This window comes from Meleagris gallopavo, chromosome Z (genome assembly GCF_905368555.1).
Source record: "Meleagris gallopavo chromosome Z, MGAL_WU_HG_1.1, whole genome shotgun sequence".
NCBI lineage: Eukaryota > Metazoa > Chordata > Aves > Galliformes > Phasianidae > Meleagris > Meleagris gallopavo.
This window is the reverse complement of record NC_139435.1, coordinates 11,609,526-11,634,525: the sequence shown is the minus strand read 5'-3', so window position 1 is coordinate 11,634,525 and position 25,000 is coordinate 11,609,526. Positions and strand designations below refer to the sequence as shown.

The window sequence follows — 25,000 nt, the reverse complement described above, 5'->3', positions numbered from 1 at the left end:
TACCCCTTTTTTCTCTATTGTTTTCAGATATACAAGAGAATACAGTTGAGAAGCCCTGCCATGCTGCCCAGAAAATTGAGGCATGAGTTTGCTCAAACAGCCAACGCAATGTGGATCCAGTTTTTAATCCCAGAATATTTCCTTTCTTGTCACTCCTATCTAGAAGATGAGCACCTAAATGACTACTGAGCTTGACAAACCAGGCTGTTTCCAGTAGAGCTAGAACTCAAAGATAAAATGTTGTGTCACACAAAAGCAACATAATTTGACATTGCTATAAACTACCAGAGTAAAACAGGAGTCACTGTAGGCTCAAAGAAAAAATACATAGGCTTAGTAGAAAGTAAATCTGGATGCAACGTTGGAACTCTAAAACATGAAGATGACCCAAGTGCAGTGCAGTGAAACCTTTAGTTCCTTCTGTAAGACTGTGTGTGAAGCATACCTTTGAAGAAAGAGAAAATCTGCACGGAAAATTCAGATGCACTAGTAGAGAATTTAGTGTGTTTGGAAGACTTATATTGAGCAACCAAGTTTGTATTTACACAGTCTTGAACAGATAATGAAGTCCTGCAATAGCAATCTAGACATTGAAGGAGTGAGAATGGGTATTAGAATTTTTTAAAACAAACTTCAAGAGATTATATTTGAAGATCCAAATGGCATTTCTGCACAAGTCTTAAAAACACACTCATTTGTCCTAAGCTAAAATTTGCATTACATACACTATGCTTGTTTTGGAAAGACAGTCTTTCACACACAATGAACCACAGATACTGACTTACACCGGTAGTTAGTTTCTCTTACTGAACATATCTGTATCATGCTTTAATAAAGTAAATCTTGCTCTGAATACATTAACTAAGAAACTGTTAACACAGCTGACCAGTGTGGCTCAAGGAAGCAGCATAGAAGGTATTTGCTGAAGCCCTGTAATGAAAGCATGGCACACATGATCTCACAGTCTCAATATTGAAGGGAATAGTTCCAAGACGCGCCCACAAAACATTTCAGATAAATACAGAATAAAAGGCATTACAGTAAATACAGAATAGAAAGCATTCACAAATGTTAAAACCAGAATGTTCATTCTGCCCTGCTGAAAAGAGGCTACGGTAAGACCCCTCACAAGCATACATACAAACAAATGAACAACTCTTTGGAAAAAAAAAAAAGAAAAAAAAAACCTGAAAGATCAGAAGAGAGAAAAACATTGTTTCTTTCCTGCAAGTGCCAAAACGGACCATCAGGATGATTCAAGATAATTCAAGTGTAACAGTCCTATGCTATAGCTACTCCTTCCCTTCATTCAATAACCTACAGATTTACAAACTTGCCAGCAAAATATTATGAAAATGTTTGTCTTTTCACACAACAATGAAGGCTTATACACAGGCACAACAACGGCATGATTTTCAAATTTAAAATTTATTAAAATTTGTATAGATTGTAAAGATGTTCCGCGACAAAACATTTAGCCCACCTGAGGCAGGATTATTCCTTAAGACAGAATGACCATCTAAATGGTGTTTTCAACTAGGTGAACTCACTCTATTTCAAACTGAACAGCAGTGATCCATTAAGGCTGGAATAAGATTTTTCTTGGGGGAGGGATGGATGACAATGGAAAAAAATGAAGGACAAGAAATATGAGCAAGTAAAAACAGAGAATTCAGAATGTTCTAAGCTACATGAAATAAGAGGGATGGAAGAAGAAATGGATCAGTGATGCTAAAGGCAACATTAGAAAAGATGTGCTATGCAATCTACTAAGAAGTGTAGGATGAATCAAATAAAGGATGCTTATGAAAATCACGTCAGTGGCATTAAAATGTTTGTAACTAAAAATGGCTCTGAGTAACACAGTGAATACTATTTCTCTAAACTAGAGTGACGACACTGGAAATCACACAAATATTTTTTATGTTAGTTTAAAAATATCAACCAGTTGTTTACTGGTTCCTTTCCTCCTGCCACTTACGCTGGATCCCAGAGACAGAAACGTCTATGCTCCTCTAAAGACAGAACCTTTAGGAGAGTTTACTGTCAAAAAGCCTGAAGTATGCTGGCTCCCCAGAAGTGTTGCATTTGCGGTGTAAATGCTGATGGCATTTTGTAACCATGTTCTTACTGTGTTGTGTTAAAACATATCTGGAAAAAACACATTTCAGTCTACTAATTAAAGATACAGAAGAATCTTGGGGCTTGTCTCAGTAGTAGCTTCACCGCTCCAGCTACACTGGTTTATACAGACACACTTAAACCAGTTCAGATCACACATATACCAGTTATGTTTAACTACACACATACCCAGATGAAGTACAGATTGAAACTACTTAAGACTTCCTACATTAGGTACTTGCAACAGGATAAATTGTTTCACTTACACAGGGGCAAGACATCCAGAAACAAGTCGTTAGGTGAGTTTCACTTTGATTTCTAATATCACCATATAAGCAAGCAAGCATATGAACAATCAAATTTTTAGGTTTATTTTCCTACCCCAGAAGCAGCAAATCTAAAAGAAAGTGAGAGGACAAAATACAGTGCAGTTAACAAAAATAATCTTACCTTTATTAGATTTGGACGACTTGTTCTTGTTAGGTTTAAAACAAGAGCCCCTTGATTTATCTTCTCTATCCTTAATAAATTTCTGTACGTCATCCAAAGAAAGCTTCTGGAGGACAACTACAGGCTTAGCTCCTTTATTTAGGTCTTCAACTAGCCCAATCTTCTCTACTTTGTCCTTCTGTTCACCTTTAAATTCAGTTTTCCTCGACTCCTGAGTGACATTGCCATCTTTGTCACGCTTGATTTTTGGAATGACAAAATGTTTCAGTGCACCAGATCTTGCCCCCAACAAATAGCTGGGAAACTCTGCTTTATTGTCAGGATGTGCTTTATTACTCTCGACTTTACTCTTACTACTGTCTGTCCTTCGTTCATCCTTGCTGTTGGGTGATCTAAAACCAGGTTTATCAGGTCTTGATTTGCTAGAATCTCCTTTGCCATCCTGTTTTACACGAGGGCTGTCAGGTCTTGACTTCTGATCTGACTTCTGATCCCCAGAAGAAAATCTTTCCCTTGATTCCCCAGAGTCATGTCTGTGTTTCCTTTCAAATTTTTCAGGTTTTGAACCATCAGATTTAATACCATACTTAGAATCATGTTCATTTCTGTTTGAGGATCTCAAAAATTCAGTCTTTCTAATCTTTGATGGATCTCCTCTGTATCTTTCTGATTCCCTGTCCTCAGATCTCTGTTTAAGGCTATCGTGGTCACGCCTCTGAGTATCAGAAACTGAACGCCCATCAGGCCTTTGCTTCACTGAATCTGGTCTATCAGGTTTTACCTTTGAAGTATCAGGTTTATGCCTAGATAATTCAATTTTCTTCTCTGACAATGGTTTACTGGAGTCCCTCCTGTTGTCATGTCTATGTTTTGGCATTTCAGGCCTGCCTTCACTCTTCTGCTTGGGTGTTTCAGGCCTGCTTTCGCTCTTCTGCTTTGGTGTTTCAGGCCTCTGTCTTATTTCTTGCTTGCCATTATTTTGTTTTCCCTCATTTTGTTTCATCTCCATTTGTCTGCTCTCATTTTGTTTTGACTCTGCCTGTCTGTTCTCATTTTGTTTCATCTCCATTTGTCTGCTATCATGCTTAATTTCATACTTAGCTTCTACCTGTTTATTGTCATTGTATTTACTTTCCAACTTTCTGCTCTCATTTTGCTGAAACTCCATTTGTCTGTTTTCATTTTGCTGGATATCTGTCTTTTGAACCTCAAAGTCTGACTTTTTCCTAAAAATCTCAGGGTGGTTTTCAGGTTTAAGTTTAAGAACTCCAGCAGTCTCTTCTTGGGGAATACACACAAATCCATCATTATACTGCTTAATCTCTTCAGGTTTTTTGATAGCCTCAAGTTCCTGAGTTATTGTTGCCTGAGAGTCTGCTCTTCCTGCTTGCTGAAGATCAATACTAACCATCAGCGCTGGCCTTGCCCCATTTCCTGCAGAACCTGTCTCCTGAGAAGCTGGCCTATTTCCTCCAGCAGCACCCCCAGCCTCCTGTGGTTTGTTTTCTTGTTTTCGCTTCTTCAGAGGCTTATCTGCAAATTAACAGAGAAAAATAACAAATGATATATATAGAAAAAGATTAATTGTACAAGCCATAATATCTTCCTGGCCATAAATTGGCCACTCTCAGCATGTATGTTCACATACAAGAAAAGTCATTGAATTTAGAAGCAAGAATAGATCTTCTCTAGCTAATACTTTTTAATGTATTCATAGACTATTGTTCACTGCCAGCCAAACAGAGGTGCCAATTATTCATTAAAAAACCTTAAAACACATGAAATCAAGGCTCCTGTAGAACTTCCATGAGAACGACTTAACAAAGCAGTCACAATAAATAATGACAAAGACAAGGAAACAAAAATATTTCATGTTGAAGCAAAAGTCTGCTAAGACAAGCTTAAAGTACACCTTCATATCTACTCCTTGATGAATAGTACTATTGTAAAAGATTCTCATCTGCAGATACAGCCTGCTTCATTATACATGAAATTAGCAAGGATCTGCCATGATTAAATCAGAGGCTCTCCCTGCATGGTTCTATTCATTAGTTGGATTTCATGGATATTAGTGACATGAGCAGAGGAACAACGTGCAAAAATGATTAAAGTAACTCCAACACTCTGTGGTTCTCTTTGAAACAAAGCAGTATGCCGAGAGTTGGAGCTTACACCATAACATGTATATTAGTTAGGGGGCAGCTATGCAATTACAAGATTGAGTAACTTCCCTTCAGAACCATAACACTTTGCACTGGTGAAGTAAGAAGTTAAGTGATAATTTTAGATAGTGTAAAGAGTTTGAGTCTTCAACAGTCCTTCCAGTTTATATTAAAAAATTACCAAGAGTAGAATACAGAAAAATAAAAAGCGAGCCAACCATACACGTAATTTGATAGAAGTCACAGAAATGAATAGCACAGAAATACCAAAAATGAATGTGTTTTGTGCAGCTATTACAAGCTATTTATTTTACCAACGTGGTATATAAAGTAAAATTAATTAATGCCATTAAAACTGTAAGTCCTACCTGTACTCATTTGTGAACTACCATCATGTAATTTATTAAAAATAATAAAAAAATAAAAATAAAAAATGATTAAAAAAAAAGCAATTACCTTCTCAATAATCAAGGAATATAGTTTTAAGTCTAAGGAATGACTAAATATAGGTCAGAAACTGTTCTGTAAATCTATGGTCAGTCCATACTACAAACACAATATAAGAAAAATAATTTATTTGGTGCCTACATTTGTGGTGTCTTAGCTCTCTTTTAGAGAGCAGGGGAAGGCTAAGAAGGATGCAATCAAAGATGCCACCGAAATTGTATAGATTGTAAACCAAAATGACAACATATGTCTTATAATTTCATCTGTTTTAGAAGATTCTTTTTCAAAACTGTGAAAACTTGGAAGAATCATCTTCAAAATTAACATTAGAACAGAGGAACAAGGAGAATCACAGAATCACAGAACTGTAGGGACTACAGCTCTCTCCAGAAATCATCAAGTCCAGCCCCACTGCATAGCAGGTTAATTTCAATAATGTGGACAGGCTTTTTTAACCCATCATTTTCATTCTCATATCTATTTGTGCACTTCTACTTCCTATAATTTTAAAATTATATACAGCCTTTAATGGTTGGTAGGCAGTGAAGACATAAAAATTAAACTCCATGCAGAGAATCCATCAACTGAAAATAAAGAATTTTTCAAACTTCTAAACAAAATCCTGTAGGAAATCTTGTCATAGTTATTATAGACATGCTACCTAGAAATTTATGATAAAATTGCCACTTAGAATATGCAGGTTTTCAGCACAGATTTATTTTTTTCTGTAGAACATATTAATTTCCTTATACTACTGATTAAAATTTTATATATATATATAAAATTTTCATAGAGTGACAAAAATTCTTTTTCTCTCTCTGACTTTGAGGCCTTTGAACTTTGACCTCAATGAACTTCATGCTAGGTTTCAGGAATAGTCAGGAAGTGGAAGCCTCCAAACTGAGAGCTGATAAGTTTCAAATTTGCTTTTTCTTTTCTTTTTTTTCCTTTAAGTATACACACATACACACACTACCTTCTCAACTGAAAACTTCATTTTGAAACACAAATTAAGAAAATTTTGCTCTTAAGAAAAAGCCAGTCAGCTTCCTCATTTTAACCCAGAAATATCAGCCACACCAAAAAAGTTTCATATAGCTCTAATCTAAATTTAGCCTTTAAGACTTTATTGCTACCACTTAACTACCCCATTCTTTTAAGTGAGCTTATCATCTGTAGCAGAAGGGAACAAACATTCACATTTCCACAAGTGTGTTTCATTGTCCAGTGCATCAGCTTAAGGCACTAGTGAAGATGGTTTGCATTAACCTATCAGACTGAATAAGTCAGCTAAGAGTCAAGCAAATGTTTCCTTCTGCTACCCCTACTGGCAAGCAAGGCTGATGGCTAAGAGCTGTGATGCCTTAAACTGCTGTAGCTGGATCAACCAAAACTCACCTTTCAGAGCCCTCATGCTGAGGGCTCCAAGATTAAACAACCAAACAATTCAGGTAGGACCAATTTTCACTCTTGAACTTCCGTAACTGACCAGGCTCAAAATGCTGTTCATCTTCATCATCCAAAATGTCAACTTGTAAGTTGAGAACTTATAAGCAGAAGACCACATCATGGCTTGGCACATTCTCTCTAAACATAGAGCATTTTTGATGGATCTTCTTCATTTCTCTTGACAACTGAATACTGATGTTTGTCATAACCACAACCTGTTGTGTTCTTATCTGAGAAGAAGATGCCTTCAAAGTTTTCTTTCCCTAAAGGGCAAGGTGGCTGTAGACAGAGTTAAAGATTACTCATATATTTTTTCATATTTCCAATGCATCTTCATGGCCATCTTCAGAATTAGATTTGATCATTACAGTTCTTCATCTAAGAGATTTGGATCTAGGACAAAAAAGTTGGCCCAAGTAAACGAAAATAAGGGCATTCAACATAGGTAGGATGAACACATAGTACCACTATCTTCATTGCAAATAAGTGAAAAAAAAAATCCACTGAATGAGCACAAAAGCTTTTTAGGATGTCATGAAGGCTCAGAAGGTGGAAGGTGAAAAACACCACTAGGCTTCAGAACTTGATCAAATCTTAACTGCACTTTGAATTATATGAGCTTAATCAACAGATTATTGAGCAAAGAATAATTAACTTCTGCAAGTAGATGTCTTGAAATCTCCTCTTTTACAATAATATATATGCAAATTTACATAAATTGACTTTGTTAAGGAATGAGTTCAAGGACCCCTCAGAATCGTGATGAACAAATAAACTTAGGGACTTTAAAAATGTCCATTCAAATGCACTTCATATTCTTCAAGGCATCAGTATCCAATCTTCATCCACTTCAGCCCAGAGACACTGGAATTTCTTTTTGTTAACAGGATTTAGGATTTTATCAAAACATTGGGCAAATGTTTTACTTTCAAATTCCACAGAGCTACATTCAAAGCTTGTCAGAATTCTGAAGGTAGGCTGAGAAGCTGGAGACTAGTAAAGTGTGATTTTTTTTTGCTCACTCTGTAACAGTTTTTGTAACATAATGTAGATGTTGTTAGAACAGCTTTCTGACTGTGTTGGAGACTGGGCATCCATGTTCATCTTCAGATTCTTCTATTTCTAGAAAAATTATTCTCTTCCTCTACCTTTGTATCACAAATGTAGATACATCCAAAATGATTCCTTGAATAAATTTATGACAGTTCAGAGTGCTGTCTGATCCCAGTTAATCTCCAATAGAAGCATTTCTTTGGCGTGGAAAATCCACATGGTTATTCTCTTAACATAGCAGCACACTCACCAGTTTGTAGTAGTTTAGTACCCATAAGCTATCTCATTCTAAAATACAATAGAGATGATGTACCAAATTAAATGCCATTGTAGTTCAAGAAACTAAACATTACAGGAACCATAAGTTTGAGAAAAAAAAAAAGCTTTATATAATTCCAAGGGGCTATGTCTCACCTGTCCTGTTATCAATAGTATTTTCAAGAACAGGTACGGCTTTCTTCTTGGAAATGTCTGTGTGTCAAAATGATGAGTACTTTCAGGTTTAGAAATTATTTAATTACTATGGAACTTTTGTGCAAAATCAAATTGCATATCCAAATACATTTCTGCTGAAAGGACAAGTCAATCGCATGAAGAATCACCATCCTGAAAACAGATGTATTTGGAAGCTGAGCAAATGTTAGGAACAGAGACAGGATGTGGGGAGCTGGATTAAAGAAATTTCTCAATTCTTCCATTTAACCTGAAATTTTTCCAAAGCAGCAGCATATCACTAATACTGAAATCTCCAACATTACTGCTTTCATGAAAATCCAATAATTGCCTTAGGTATCACATTAAACTCACTCCACAAATGAATAAAATCAGGCAATGGCCTAAAAAATGCATCATCTAGCAAAACAGAAATGGGTCTTTTAAAAATATATGAGAAAAAGTAACGTGTCTCAAAAAGAAATACAAGATTGCAGAGCTTTGTTATAGCAGAGTGGTAACATTCCAGACTTATTAATGCTGTTTTGAAGACACTAAAGTCCAGAAATTTCTGAATGATCATGAATGATCTTGAAGAATCAACAGTAAATCCATGTCTTCCTCATTTACACTCTGTAAAGAATTAAGTTGGAGACTTCAGGTCTGAAATGGTTAAATGTGTAGGTGCTCCTCTTTTGAACTGCAAAGACAGTTCTAAAGTAGCAAGACAGACCCTCAACACTGAATTCTGGATCAACAATTTTGATGACTCCAGTATAGACTTTTTTTAAAAAAAGAATAAGAACGTAGAGTCTAATATTTTACAACTCTGACAATCCTTATGGATCACAGGGATATGCCTCTACTCATTTGAAATGCAACTTACTTGTACTACTTAAATCTACAATTATTACATGCGTACCAAACCTAACAGTCTAATCCTAACCTCTTGTAAAACCTTTTGGTTTTGAACAAGACAAGTCAGACAGAGTCCAATTACAAGTTTATCTTATTTACGCTACCAATCAAGAGGAACTTTCAACAAATAGCACACAACCATACTCTTAAATAACAAAATTATGTTTACTGACAAGCATTTCACTTTTCCCAGACATTCTTTACAGAGCTCTTCCAAAGTTGTTCGAATACCCTGCCCCACCAACCAAAATTGTTTTGCAGATCACAAATACCTAAGCCATTCAGTGTGGTCTGTATATAACAAAGGTTTATATGTTAATTATATTATATACAATATATATTAATATATTATTAACTATATATTAATATATATTATATTAATTATATAATTAATTTATATAATTAATATTATTTTAATGTTGCTGATGTATGGCCTATCAAGGGAGTGAGGGCAAATAGTCATTTTCATCCTTCTGCTTCTTCATAAACATTCAGCATTACTGACTGAAAGTTTGCTCCTCATCTTTTTTCTAAAACTATATTCCAACAACTAAAGAAATTAACAATGAAAGAGATTCCCTTCCAATTAGCAGAATAGAATCCCACAGCACAAAATCCTCCACTTGCAGGAGAGACTGAGCAAACAAAGCTCAGCAATTTCAGTCTGACAGCTTGCTCCTTTACAGAAGAAAATGGGCAGTGATAATTCTGGTACAGGAAAACTTTCAGAACTGAACGTTATTCCAAAGATTCCATAAACAAGTAGTCTGGAGGGCTATTTTTTAGCAACCTGTCAAAAGATTTTAACAAACTTCTGTCTGCCTTGCAAAAAAGAAAGCCAATTAGAAGAGATGTGCAAGCTCATTCAGGACAAATCACAGAAAGAGTAAAGCAGGCTCTGACATTCCTTGGAGTGTAGCAGACTTTAGAATCTTCATTTTTGTAAGTTTCACTCGTTATCTTAAATGCAACAATGATGTAATCAACATTGCTAGAGTATAAAATATGATCTTAGGAATCACTGTAATTAGAAAATGTCTTGCAACTCATTATTCCCTGTCAACTACAATACTACAGAAGAAATAATACACTGGGGATAACAGGAACTGAACTACAGAACAATATAATCAAGCATCTACGCTTTTTCTTTAGAGTTTGGAAGCCATAGGTTAAACTCCCTGAATTTAATAATATTCCCTACAAAAACTAATATTTTAATTCATTTATAATATAGATTTTTCTGACATGGATACTGGTCTTTATCTATGTGAGAATTATAGAAGAATTATTGTGAACAATTACCATTCTCTAAACTGAGTTGTTAAAAAAACTGAGCAAAAACCTGAAGTGCAATTACTTTTAACATGCAGAGTACAATACCTGATTTCACAAGACAGTAAAAACATTAGGCTTAATGAATGCTACTTATTTCATGTGTCACATATTAACATATCTAATTATTTTTTATTCATTTCCATGAACGGTAAACAAAAGGATTTTAACATTTATTGGTGAATACTTTTAATTTCCTTTTCAGATGACTACATTTTGAAATCTTAACTTACATTCAAAAACATCTTCAACTGACTAGATATAGTACATTCATATAGTATGATAATGGAAAAAGATCTGCATCATTTTAGGATGATGTCAGAGCGAACTTAGTGACTATCATCTACAGAAAAGCTGGGCTTAAACTTTCAATAAGCTTTATTAATTAATATGCCATTTCTTTATCAAGATTTAAGTCCATCATAGAAAAGTGACTATCCCACAAGAAATAAAGTAATTACTGGGTAAGTGATATTATAAATCCTGCCACATGTACAACCAAGAGGATATGACATATGCATTATATTTAACTTTGTCATCTTTCTATGTGCTACAGACAAAACCAAAATGGACTTCCTATTTGATGAATTTGCTTCCATGTTAAAGAAAGTAAAAGTCACTTAAAAAGCATCTCTTTTTTAAACAAATGAGTGAATGCATTTTTAACACAATATTTTTTTAAAATAATTTTTCCTTGTAAGATGAAACTTTGCAATACTTTATTGTAATTTCTCTAGATAGAAAAGGAATTTCTGCCTTTTCTTAAATGTATCTGAACACAAAGCAAAAGAAGTCTCTCACCCATAGAAATTGAATATTGCAAAACCATTTTTTCTAGGTACAGCTACATAAAGTGCCAACTTCATCTACTACAAAACACTGCTAAATCCAGACCTTCTTAAATTTTATACTCACAAAAGGAATACCTAATTCTTACATTTTCCTTCTACACAGAGAAATAACAATTTAGATTTTACATTGTTTCTTCTCATTTTGTATTAGTGACTCTCATCTTCTTCCAGATTACTATACAAATGCCTACACTTGTGTCTTCACTGATAAGGAAATAAAATCCCTATAATATTCCCCAATGTAGGGGGAATATTTGGAAGTGAAGGATAATAATGGATGATTATAACTATGTATTCTCTCATTTCATTCATTGGCTAAATAATATTAGACTTAAAATATTAATTCTTAACAGTGTTCTGCTGAATTCCTCTTCAAGAGAATTTGGGAAAGATGTGGTAAAGGGAGAAAGGGAGAGGAGCTGGATAAGAACTTAAAAGGTAAGAGAAAAAGCTTACTTACCTATACTGTAGTTTTGATAGTTTTGCTCCTGCAGATTCACACTCTTGTGATGTGTGTCTCTGCTGCTATGGGCTAGGAATGAACTTAAAACAGAAGGGCCCATAGCAGGCATCCAAATGCCCCCTAACTGATCCACTTAGTGGAAATAAAGTCATCACAGCTTTATTTCTTCCTAATTTAAAGCATCTAAATTAAGATCCCAAAGAAGTGGGTAAAATGAATCCTCAGATGTAAATCATATAGGGAAAAAAAACATAGATATGAGTATGCTTGTCTTATTTTAAAGAATGCTTCTAATACTCTTAACTCCTTTCAAAAACCACCATGTATTAGCCTCTCCAGTAAAACAGTTAGCGATCAACAGTTTACTTAGTCTCTTACGAATGTTGCATTATAGAAATACTTCTTGGAACTGGCCTAAAACAGTGAACACACAATACTATGTATGAAAAAGCATAAATTAAAAGTAAACAAATCTGAATTTTAAAAAAAAATCTAAAGCAATTGAAGAAAGTCTATGAAAAAAAAAAGTGTTCCTCTCTGTTTATTTTTCCACGTAATTTTCAAAACTATTTTCCCTTTCTGAAAGACTCAGGGCTCCTTTTAACACTACTATCTTATAAATTCTACATATTTTTGATTTGCAGTATGTGATTTAAAAAAAAAAAAGCATGAAAGCTTTGGAGGTAGAAACTTTGAACATGATAATTAATTCAGGAACAGGTCTAAATCTTGAACAACATGAAGAGCTTAATGTAATGTTCTGGGAAAAGTTTAGACTATCAGCTTTGATTCTGCTTGAATATACACAAAAATAATCCATTTATATCTGAACAGCCACAAAAGACAAGTTCATACTGAGATTACCAAAACAAAATTTCTCATTGAACACCACCCTCCTTGCCTGCGAAGAAATATTACCAAGAAACACAAAAATTCTTGGGAGAGAAGTTTCTAAAAATCAGTAGGATTTCCTGTACTCTCTTAGCACTGTCAATTTCAGAATGTGAACTAATTACAACTCTAGATATGAGAACAGCATGGATTCAGAACAGGGATCTCCGCTCTTTTTCAGAAGCATTCAAAAGCAAAAAGTACTGCAGGAAATGCAACCACTAATGGTGATTACAAGAGAAGGATATCCTGATGTACCTAAGCAGAGGATGGTTAACTTCTTGTTGACTGTAGAAAAAGATAATCCCTTTCTGTAGCCTTTCAGAATCACCCAAACTATGGCTAGTTAGATAATCCAAGTCATGATAAACAGCACCTGGATCTACTCATGATACTATATATCTTTTCAAAACAGAAGATATGATCCAGATTTACCGACAACTTGTATCTGATGGGGATATAGAGGCCATTATGAGAAGGGCAATAGGATCTAAAGACCTGAGCAGTTATTACTTTGTTCTAAAGCGACTAGACATAATAAGCATATTAGAATGAAACTTCTGGTGTTTCCTTGATATTCAAAATCTCCAATTAGTCCTTTCATTAACTATACATACAAGTTGCTTGCAAAATTAATCCATACAGAGAGAATTCTTTGGAAGTAGAAGGAAGAGGTGTAATCTTGTCCTTCCACACAGAGGAAAAGGACAAAACGAATCTTCCAAACTTTGTACCATTTTATTGTGATAAAACAAATTAAACCACTCAAATCCAAGAAATCAAATACACTGAAAGGAGAGAACTGTAAAAATAAGAGTACTGAAAAGCACTCATATATAGAGACAAGAGTTCTATCTTGAATTATCTGTCTTTATGCATACCTGATGGACTTTAAGAAAAATCAGCCAGATTTTGCATAAGTGATTTCTGCACTTTTTCAGAAAGCAAAAGCATGAGAATCAGGCTCCAGAAAAAGTATGTTGATTTTTATAAAAGAAGGCACTTTTGCAAAACATAGCGTTCCACCTATGGCCTCCCATTTTGAGAGATTTTGGCTAAAAATTTCTAATGTTTTTATTTAGATATGGGGGGGAATGAGTAAAGGGTTATATTGCAGAAGATACTATAATTTCCAAAGAGCTCTAAATCCCTATTTTCCAAGTATTAGAAGTCCTCTTTTAGTGTTAAGGTACTTCTGTAACATTGTCTTAATCAAGAGTAGAGGTTGTATAATTTTTAACAAGAACTCCCAGAAAAACATCTCTGCTTCTTGCCTAGAATAGTTCCACCACACTGCCAGTTCCAAACCTCGGAAAGAAAATGGCATATCCATCTAAAACCTTACTGTTTTAAAAAGAAATATCTGAATATCTTTGATGAAGCACTGCACTATAGAGATTTCACGTCTAAAAAAATGGACAGAAGAGATCACTGATCTGCTACCAAAACTTGAGAGTACAATTCTACTCAAAGTACTTCATGAAAGGCAACAAAAACTGCATACACAGAAAGTGTAACATGACTGCAGTATGTATTCCCATGTCTCAATTACAAAAGCATCAAAGACACTTACATGCAGATTTCCGCAAGTGCTAACATCTACAATAAAAGCACTAGAGGGATGCTTTCTTGCTATGTACAGTATCACATATGCTATACCGTCCTGCTGTACTTAGTCCAAATACATGCCACACTCGCTTGTTTTCTGGACATAATATGATCTCAATTAGTGATAAATGCCCTAAAGTGCACAAATGCGAGGTTTTTGCATCAACATAGTAAGCAGCTTCTCAAAACTTCACAACACATTTAGGAGGTACAGGACATATTTTGAACAGACAAATTTTGATAGGAGCCATAGAAGAACTTTCTTGCTCTCACACCAAACCAAGTTAAGTATTGAACAATCCCTGAACATATCAACTTGTAGGGGCAGGATCAACTTAGCAACAACAAAAATGCAAAAATGTTACAAAAAATAAGAACCGTATTTCTCTAAGTTAACAGGTTTTCAAGTAACCTGCCATGAAACTGGTAAAAATCCTTCTACTCAGTACTTACTTTAATCATGACTAAAACTCTAGCAGTAAGGGGAAAAGAGCTTTTATCTAGACTGAAGCACCTTAACACCAGTGAATAAATGGTGATCGTTTATCCCAAAATAAGGCAGTAAATCCTCTAGCTGATCCATAGCAATTGCAGGAATTTTGGAAGAACTGAGATCTAGCAGAGGATGCAGGTACAAGTGAAGCATAAAGTTGGAACACTTATTTTGTGAGATGGTTATCAAGCAATGGCAAAGGAGAGAGACTGCATCATACAAAAAATCACTCCTTTCCCCAAAGAGAAACAAATCAGTCTACCTGTGGCTATATAATAATGGTACACAAACTTCACAACTTAAGTACATAATTTCTTGAAAACAAGAAAAAAAAGGAAGAGTTTTAGTCCTGTTTGATGTTTTGAAGGCTATGGTACACCATAAAAAAATACACAGCATTTTTCCAGATGTTTCTTATCTAAAACATGCTCAATCTACCTACCGCTGCAAAAGTAACTTTAGTAGAAAAAAATATTATGAGACAGACCCCAAGCTCTCCATGAATAAATTTAAAATTACTGATTACAAGATGATGTAAACAGAGCACAAAAATGATCGATTTCATTAAAACAAAATTAAAGGCAGTAAAGATCTCTTGAAGTAAGCATCCATTTTCTACATAGATTGACAAACATTTTCTAACAAGACTTGATTTAGTTACCAAATGATGAATATCTGAAGTTAAAAATTTTAGTAACCTCACAATTATATTTATATACGCACTTTCTCTCTTTTCTGATACCTATAAAATAGAAAAACAAAACCGAAAACAAACAAACAAAAAACCCAAACCACCATGGGAGGGGAGAAAACATGCTATCTCTGGAGGCTAAAACCCAAACTCTACATAAAAATAGTTGCATCCTTGCAAGCATGTCCAAAATCAGCCATTTCCAACTACGAGCTTCTGAAATTAGAATTTGCTCAATTTACACATCTGCAAAATTGTTGCTGAAATTATCTAGTAAATTTGCATTATATTATTAGATCCAATTTTTTTTTTTTTTTTTCTCAGAAGTTAAACACAGTGCAGAGGAAGCTTTTGAGAAATACTCATGTTAACATATAACTACCTTATTTGTAAAATAAATCTTAATTTGAAGATTTACATATGTATCTTGAATCCACTTTGAGATTTTTGAAGCCTAAAGATTATCAAACACCACACAAAAGCAAAAAAATAAAATAGATTCAAATGAAGTCAGTTAAGTCAACAAGTATATCCACTGAAATGAAAACATTTCAGAGGCTCATCCGGTACTGTGTTAGAGATCATGAAATATGGCATTCCTCTAAAAATTATAATACCTGCATAATAATGAATAATAATAATGAAAATCCAGGTGAACACTGGATACAACATGGTATGTTTCAATCAATCATTACAGTGGCTTGAAAAGAATAGATGTGATTATAATCTAACATCTCCTTCACATTAGATTTAAATGGGAATATGAATAGATGGGAGTAAAATTTTTTCTGTATTTTCTTATATTAGGTAACATCAGCATGAATAATTCAGCTACTATAACTTACTGCTAATTTTGACTTAAGGTACTGCTGGGATTTTAGAAACTTTATAAACGATGTTAATCGTACTTCATTCAGTCCCATGGTTCAAGTAAGAATAGGTTAGAAAGAATTTTGAAACATAAGAACTTCACTTTCCACACAGTAAGACCCCAAATAAAGAAAATCAGCTACTAAAAATATGCATATATGAGAGATTACAGTTCATTGCTGGAGGGGAATGGAGATGAATGTTGTAGAAGAACCTACACTGAGTAAACAGAATTGAACTATGTGACAATGAAAGGAAGTTTTTTTTTTTTTTAATATATATATATGAGTTTTGTAGGCATATATATATATATATATGTTTATATATACTAGTATAATATATAGTGTATACACACACACAATCCTTTTACCTTTATCTTGCACTTCTTTTGAAAATCGCTCCCTTTCAATAGCTGATTCACGTTCTATCCGCTCAATTTCAGCCAATGCATCCAATTCTACTTCATCATATGACGTTATAGTTCCTTGTTGCGAAACCTGTTGCTGTGTCTGTACCACAGGAGTTTGAGGTTGTTTTGCAGCAACTGAAGTGTTCTGTTGTAAAACAGGCACTTGTTGTGCCTGAAGGAAAGCTGTCTGTTCATGCTGCGGCAAACACTGAGCAGCGTTTAGTGGGCGGTTAACATCCTGTGGAGTAACGGGTGTTTTAGAAGTCTGTCCTGGGTACTGCACATTAAAAGGAATATCACCCTCTGACACACTGCTGTTTTCCAAACCAGAAAGCATATCATCCTGCTGGTCCAAATCCGAAGATCTTACACGAGAGAGTCTTAATGTAAGCTTAGTGGAGTCCTTGGAAGGAGAACTAATGATATCATACATTGCAGCTTTTTCAGTCTGGTCTTTTTCATCCTTGCCTAACTTCATTTTCTTTTGTTTCTTTTGCTTTCTTTCTGGAGAATCTAACAATATGTCTGGGGGAACATCTCTAGGTGATGAATAAGGTGGAGGCTGAGATTGTAGGATTAAAGGTGGTCTTGATCCTAGAATAATAATTCAGAAAAACTGAACAGTTATGTTGTTTCATGTTTATATAAAAACACACTAAATATAACCTACATATTTTTAATGTGTACTTGTAAATATATCTGTGTTCACAAAAGATCTAAATGAGATTGGTAGGAAGCACATTATTCCTAGATTAAGATGTAATCCAGATAGTAGCACTCTATTTCCTAGGAATTTTTGGCAACTGCAGGTGGAGAAGGGATCATTTCAGAGAAGATGGAACAAAAAAACCCACAACCACAAAAAAAAAAAAAAAGGTACCTGTAGATTTAGAATATCAACTATTAAAAATAGTGGATGTAAGCAAATTGACTGCAGAAAAAGAAAAGATAAAAAAGAATCTTCATAGGGTCCAATGATGAAGGATCAGTGGATAGATAGTAGCCATTTCAGCCATATATTTTTAAATAATTATTTTAAAAAAGAAAGACAAAAAAAGAAAAAAAGAAAAGAACAAATGTAGTTTTGGGGGTGTTCCCCCCCCTACCTTACAGTTCCACAGAAAGGTGAAAATAGAAAACATTAAAAGAATAATAGGCCTCTCCTTCTTGCTCGACTCTGACAGTCCTTTTTTTTATTATTTTTATTTTTTTAAAAAACTTATTCTACCCCCTTCCCACTTCCCCATTAATAACGAGAAAACACTAATTGTCTTAAGGCATCATTTTACCATGCTCTGCAATACCTCACCTCTTTTTTTTTTTAATTTTATCTCATTTTTTTAAACATATAAATTTTTACTTCTACATGCGGAAATTCCAGACTTTGAGCATATCTACAAAAAATTTTAAAAGTGGACATTTTTCATTAAAAACATTCTTCAATTCAGCACATTTAATTTTTTCTTTCCCCAAATTAAAACTGCTCCCCACAACTATTAGCCCAGAAAAAATTTTGAAAGGCGAGTAATTTACACTTAAAAAAAAAAAAGAAAAAGAAAAAGAAAAAGAAAGAAAGAAAGAGAGGAAGGAAGGAAGAAGGAAAGAAAGAAAGAAAGAAAGAAAGAAAATGAAAAGAAACCAAGAGGGAAAAAAAAAAAAAAAAAAGAAAGAAAAAGAGAGGATGGACCAACAGGCTCCAGCCTGCTTTTGTTTAAACAAAGGAAACATTTCTCTGATCCCATTCATCCACTAGGGAATACTGATCTTCAGAAAGAGGTGATTGAGGCATTGTTAGTCATTCTGTTTTAGACCATTGTAAGTCAGTACTTCTAAAAACATTCAAAAATTTATTGGAAGACAGGACCCCCATATACTTCATTCAAGAAACACTACTAAATAAGTAAGCGGATTTATTCTGCAGCTTAAATTTATATAGTAGATATTTTAAGAAATATTAATCATTAAACAATGTACTGGTCTGTAAATGAAAGAAAGAATAGTAAGTCCTGCAAAGCTTCAGTTCAAATGAAAGTTGTTTCCTTACTGACAACTTTGCAGCCTGCTATATATTAGTTCCTCTCTCTAATGGTGCATTCTGTGAGATGCGTATGTAATGCTGGGTATCTTACATAGTTCTCCCTGACAGTGAGAAACAAACTCTATTTTACGCCAATATCTACAATGTTGGAAAGCCCTGTTTTGATTCATCCTGATTCTCAAGACTTTTCTGCTACTTCATTTCACGTCCTCAAATTAGATGCAAAATACCAAAGTCCTGGCTGCATCCTACAAAACTCTCTCACTTGCCTTCCACCAAATTTCTGTTCTTGATATGCATGTAGATGTGTGCACACACATATCCTAATTACCATCTCTTTAGACAATAACTTACAAGACTGTCTCAGCATAAAGCATAGCAGAAATTGTTAGCTATTTATTTCCTTTAAGATAATGAGTACCATTAGGTGGAAACTGAGGCTGCATTTTGTCTACAAATATTAGAGGCAGCTCAAAACTTTTCAAAGAGGATTTACTGACTCTTGAAAGACTTAACTGAATATCTCTGAAACTGAAATATTGAAATGCTTTTTGTTGTATGTTCTCTATTGTTCAAAAAGAGGACAAACATACGATTCTGCCCTAAAATTTTAAATAAATATGACAAGATCATTATGATTTGGTATTATTTTTTTCAGGCTGAAAAATAACACTGCAGCACCAGATGAGTGCAGATGAAGTTTTTTTTTTTTTTTTTTCCTTAATCTGGTTTAATCTTTGATTTGACTTGGAGTTGGAGGTCAGAAGGATTTCAGTATATTACATTCAGCATACTTAGAAAATGAAGAAATAAACTACAGTCTTCCCTCTGCCAGGCAGCACTACGAATAGCTATCTTCCCCCTGAAGGCATTGAAGGTAAAGTCTATAAGCTGCATTTTAAACGTGTATGTTCTGAGATATTCAGAGATATCTAAAGATGACGTTAAGCCTTTGGCAATAAATGGATGTAGGCAGTACAATACCTAGATTTTGAAGCAATTGGGGAAAAAAACATGTATTCTGGATGAGTTTAATTGTATCACAGATGTTAATAGTTTTGAACACATATCACACACTGAACACACACCACACTGTTGGATGCTTAGACTTTAGACAAAACATCATTCATTAGACAGAAAAATTTTGCCTACTGCTACTGAAGCCAGTCTGGAATATTTCGTACGGGCAAAGACTTAAAGCATTATACATCTGAGAACAAAGCTCTCACAAGTCTTTTTGACAACAAAAGAAATGTTTTCATGGAAAGAATAGACAGACAGATATGATACGTTAGCTGAAGCAGTCAAGATTACAAAGCTGAGAAGGTAAATGATGTCAGTATAGTAAAACATACGATGAACATTGGAAGTGACCTCTGTGAATGACTCCACTGTCATAATATTCTTTTAGAATACAGAAATATATAGGTAGCTTTCCAGTCTAAATGTAGAGCTGTGTACTAATTCGTGAGAAAAAAAAAAAAAAACAAAACTGACTTTCTGTTGTTGAATTTCCATGGTAACAGTAAAAGAAACTTTACCAAACTTCTTTGTATGGCAAGAACATACAAAGATTGTGAGATAAAAAGAGACTTTCCTCTGATTTGGGAAGGTCATTCTATCATTACTGACCGATGATGATCCAGATAATGCCAAATATAAATGACAAGTAGGTAACATCATGTGAATTAAAGACTCTACGAAGAACAAATAGACCCATAAACAATACGTCTATAGCTTCTCTTTTACAAAGTCATCCTGACCACTCATGATAACCTAAGGATTGGTTATATCAGTTTTCTTAGTGATAGATGGCACTGAGTATGGAAGAAGTTTTACAAACTGCGTTTGCACTTTTGACACCTTTTTTTTCTCCTGTAAGTTTCATATGATTTTTTTCACATCCTTTGTAATGCAAGTAACTACAAAATGCAATTACATTAACACTGACTTAGTCACCTTAAGAAGTTTAAGTTTCAAAAATACTTTCCCTTCCCCTACTCCCCCATGTGAAATGGCTTCACTTGCTCACTGTACAACTATAATTCGGGTAGCAAAGAAATAAGCTTCTGTTCAGGAGGTTACACACATCACTGATATCTAAATCTTACAGTTTTTGGACTGCATACTTTCTAATTATGTCTTAGTTCTTGCATCTTACCTAAACTTTCATGATACTTTCTCTGATCATCTTGGAGCCTTTCTAGAACTACTTGCCTGTCAAAGTTGGTGCACCAAAGTTCCATCACTAGTCACATTCTTGGTTGTAACCCACATGATTAAAAAACAATTCTGAAGGTGATCAGGAACATAGAACTCATATTCAGAGGAATTACTAGCTTTTCAGTCATATAACAACAACTCCAAAAGATTCACTCCAAACAGTATCTTCATTTTCCTTTAAATCACTTTCAGGTAAAGGTTCCCAGATGTTCAAAGAAAATCTTTCACCAATCCTACATGCTGTTTTGCTGTTATGCATCAAGACCAGAAAAAAAAAACAAAAAACAAAAAACTAGTGAACAAACAAAGACTAATGTATAATCCTTGCTACATAGTTTGCTTCTGGAGAAAATCACAAGTTTTCAAAGTGCTATGCCTTTTAAAATTCATTACAGTGTGATTCTCCAGACGTTAACATAGAACATTACCATAAGGAAGCGTGCTGCCTCCCTGTAATTAACATTTCTAGGAAACTTCCTCATCTGATGCACTCCTCTGATTATTAGCCTTTACTGTCAGTTCAGGCCAGCGCTGAGAGAACTTGAGGATTACCAAAAAAGGACTTCTGGGGACTGGGGTAGTTAGTGAACAAAGAGGGAGCAGATGTACAGGTGGTATTTTCCTGTATCCCTGTGGAGGCAGGGAGGGATACTTGAGAGGACCAGGAAAACTCATCTCATAAATGCATGGCTAAGAGGATGGTGCATTAACAAGAACTTTGGTTTTTTTTGACCATGGGATGGTTTAGTCGTGCCTGGCCTGATGGCCACTGATGTCTCAAAGAGAGAAATGGATCCTAGCCCAGGAGCAGAGTTTGTTGAGATGGCTTTAAACAAGATAAAGGGTGCAGAGGATAAAACCAGGCCCACAAGAGATAAGCCTAAACGAACGATGGATTTGGGGATGAGATAAGGAGTTCAGATGAAGTGCAACTATGCCAATGCGCTGAGCATGGGCAACAAACAGGAGGAGCTGGAAGCCATCATGTAACAGGCATACTGTAGCTTAGCTGCCATTACTGAAACATGGTGCAATCCTCCCACAGCTGGAGTAATGTAATAGATGGCTATAAGCTCTTCAGAAAGGATAGGTGGGGAAGGAAGAGTGGTGGTGTGGCTCTCCATATTAGAGGGTGTTTTGATGTTAAGCTCATGGCTGGAAATGATAAGGTTGAGTCTCTAAGGGTAAGGATCAAGGGAAGGGCTAACAAGGCACACGTCTAGGTGGGAGTCTGTTATAGACTGCATAACCAGGATGAAGAGACAGATGAGGCATTCTACAAAGAGCTAGCAGAAGCTGTGTGATCTCCAGCCCTTGTTCTCATAGGGAATTTCAGCATCCCTGCTTTATGTTGGAAATATAATACAGTGCAGAAGCAGCAGTCTACGAGGTTTCTAGAGTATATGGAAGATAACTTCCTGATGCAGCTGGTGAGAGAGCCAACCAGGGGATGTGCTGCAAGATAAGCTGGTGTGGAAGAAGATTGGCGTGAGTGAACAAGGAGCCTTTCCTGAGGCCCCAAGAGACAAAGAGAATCTGCTTCCCGGAGAAGAAGAGATGGGCAACTCAGGGAGATTACAAAAAAGTTGCTAGGACATGCAGGAAGAAAATTAGAAAGGCAAAAGCCCAGTTTGAATTCAGCTTGGCCACTGCGGTAGAAAAGAACAAAAAACTGTTTTACAAATATATTAACAGCAAGAAGAGGACTAAGGAGAATCTCCATCCTTTACTGGATGTGGTGGGGCACTGAGAATAAGGAATAGGCTGAGGTTCTCAATACTTTGTTTACACCTGTCTTTAAAACAGATCAGTTACCTTCCAGCTACTCTACCCTGACCTGGAAGTCTCGGATGGGGAGTAGAATAAACCCCCATGATACAGGTAGTTACAGAACTACAACTCCATCTGGACTGCCACAAGTCCATGGGGCTGGATGGGGTCCACCTGGGGGTACTGAAGGAGGTGGCAGAGATTATATCCAAGCCACTTTCCATCATCTTTCAGCATGTCGTGTTCCAGAGGGCTGGAAGCTTGCCACCGCGACTCTTATCTACAAGAAGGGTCATAAGGATGATGCAGGCAACTAGACGCCCATCAGCCTGTCCTCAGTGCCAGGAAAAGTTATGGAGCAGACTATCTTGAGAGAGACGTGCGGCACATGCAGGATAAGTGGGGAACTGAGCCGAGCCAGCATGGGTTCACGAAAGGCAGGTCCTGCTTAATCAACCTGATTTCATTCTGTGATCGAGTGATCCACCTGGTGGATGAGGGAAAAGCTTTTGATACAGTTTGCCCAGACTTCAGCAAAGCCTTTGACGCTGTCTCTCACAGTATTCTACTGGAGAAGCCAGCAACCCATGGCCAGGACAGGTGTACCCATCGCTAGGCAGAAATCTGGCTGGAGGGCCAGGCACTGAGAGTGGTGGTGAATGGAATGAAATCCAGCTGGATTCTGGCCAGAAGTGGTGTTCCTAAGGGGTTGGTATCGGGGCCTGTTCTGCTCAATATCTTCTCTGATGACCTGGATTAGTGCACTCTCACTAAGTTTGCAGATGACATCAAGCTGGGAGAAAGTGACAATCTGCCTGGGGGTAGGAAGGCCCCACAGAACAATCTGAACAGGCTGGATAGCTGGGCAGAGGCCAGTGGGATCAAGTTCACAAAACCAAATGCCAAGTCCTGTACTTTGGCCACAACAACCCCAGGCAACACTACAGGCTTGGGGCAGAGCGGCTCGAAGGCTGTGTAGAGGAAACAGGCTGATGCTCAGCTAAACATGAGCCAGCAGTGTGCCCAGGTGGCTAAGAAGGCCAGTGACATCAGAAACAGTGTTGCCAGCAGGAGCGTGAGCTCACCATCCATACTGTACTGATGTTTGTCTGTTGGGAAGGCTCAGAATCTGTTGCTGACAGAATCTGAGGAATATTCACAACTTACTGCCAAAAGATCTTAAGAAACAGCAATTACACTGAGCAAATGGGAAGAACAAAATATTTTTTTTATTTAATATGATCTTCTTAATCACCTTCACATAAATTGAACTTTTTCATTATAATGAAATCAGACAAATTCTCCCTGAAAATCTAGCTAAAACAATCTCACAATCAATAATAATAATTTGTGCCTCCACTCCTCTAAAAGCGAAAACACAGACTCTTGAAAAGACTAGTAAAGGACTGTCTAGTGTATTATGCACAGCCTGTATAATTTCAGCACATTCTAGGAGAACAATTTCTCTGTAAGTATTGAGAGAATAATTAAGAGGTAATATTCCAGAATGAGTTTGCTAAGAATAAATATCCTCAAATCAAAATAATTTGATTTTATGAAGTGGTGGGCTTTAGGAAATAAAGAGAAGTTAATGCCACATTTGGACTTAAGCAAGTCCGAGAATGGTCCAAGAAATTAAGACTTTCTAAACAATTTCTCATAGCAAGTTCACAAGCAGCTGAGGAAAGTCTGGGCAAAAGAATCATAAGACCGCAGTACATCATGTTGGAAAAATGTTTTCAAAGAAAGAGTATCAAGTTTATGGTAAAAATGGGTGAACAGAACGTGAGCAAACCAGTGCAGAGCACAGTCCTACGAGTAGCAATAATAAAATATTTGTCAATGTCACAGCAATGTAATGAATTATTTTTCAACTAATAGAATTAGAGATTACCTTCGCTAACCTAATGATTATACTGAACTTCTTGGTGAGTTTTTGGTTGAGACCTTCATTTGTTTTTAAAGAAAGAAACAAAATTACAATTATCTTTCTACTGAAACAAAATAAATGGAGTAAGAAAAAGCACAAACTTTACTCATCTGAGAAAAAGCAATTGTAATAACAAGACAGGAAGATGGACAAACTCCATACAAAGGCAGCAGTATGTTTATAGCAGCTTGCAAAAATAATCTAATTTGTCACCAAAGAGCAGCTGTTTTCTCATTTGTAGTAGGAATAAAATACAAGATGTCATTTTCTAACTACTCCTCTTTCTAAGTCTTCAAGCTGATATGTGTACAACTTAGGGCAGTACCACATCAAGACAAATAGACAAAATATAATTAAAAAAACACAAAAGACATTTAGTGGCTTAGAAATGCTGACTTA

The 25,000-nt window shown here is 35.6% G+C and overlaps 1 protein-coding gene across 4 annotated transcripts in view; it reads right to left on the bottom strand.

The window, feature by feature from the left end:
- NIPBL (NIPBL cohesin loading factor) overlaps window positions 1–25,000 on the bottom strand; it is a 161,407-nt gene that overhangs the window by 52,796 nt on the left and 83,611 nt on the right. For 2 of the 4 annotated variants that reach the window (XM_085214265.1, XM_085214264.1), the window contains one exon: window positions 16,602–17,234. The exons of 1 other annotated variant lie outside the window; for it this stretch is intronic. In XM_085214265.1, coding sequence (XP_085070391.1) covers window positions 16,602–17,234 — 633 coding nt within the window. Of the gene's footprint in view, window positions 1–2,571; window positions 4,105–16,601; window positions 17,235–25,000 lie in introns of all 4 variants that reach the window. One more of the 4 variants, XM_085214267.1, reaches the window with a different exon arrangement.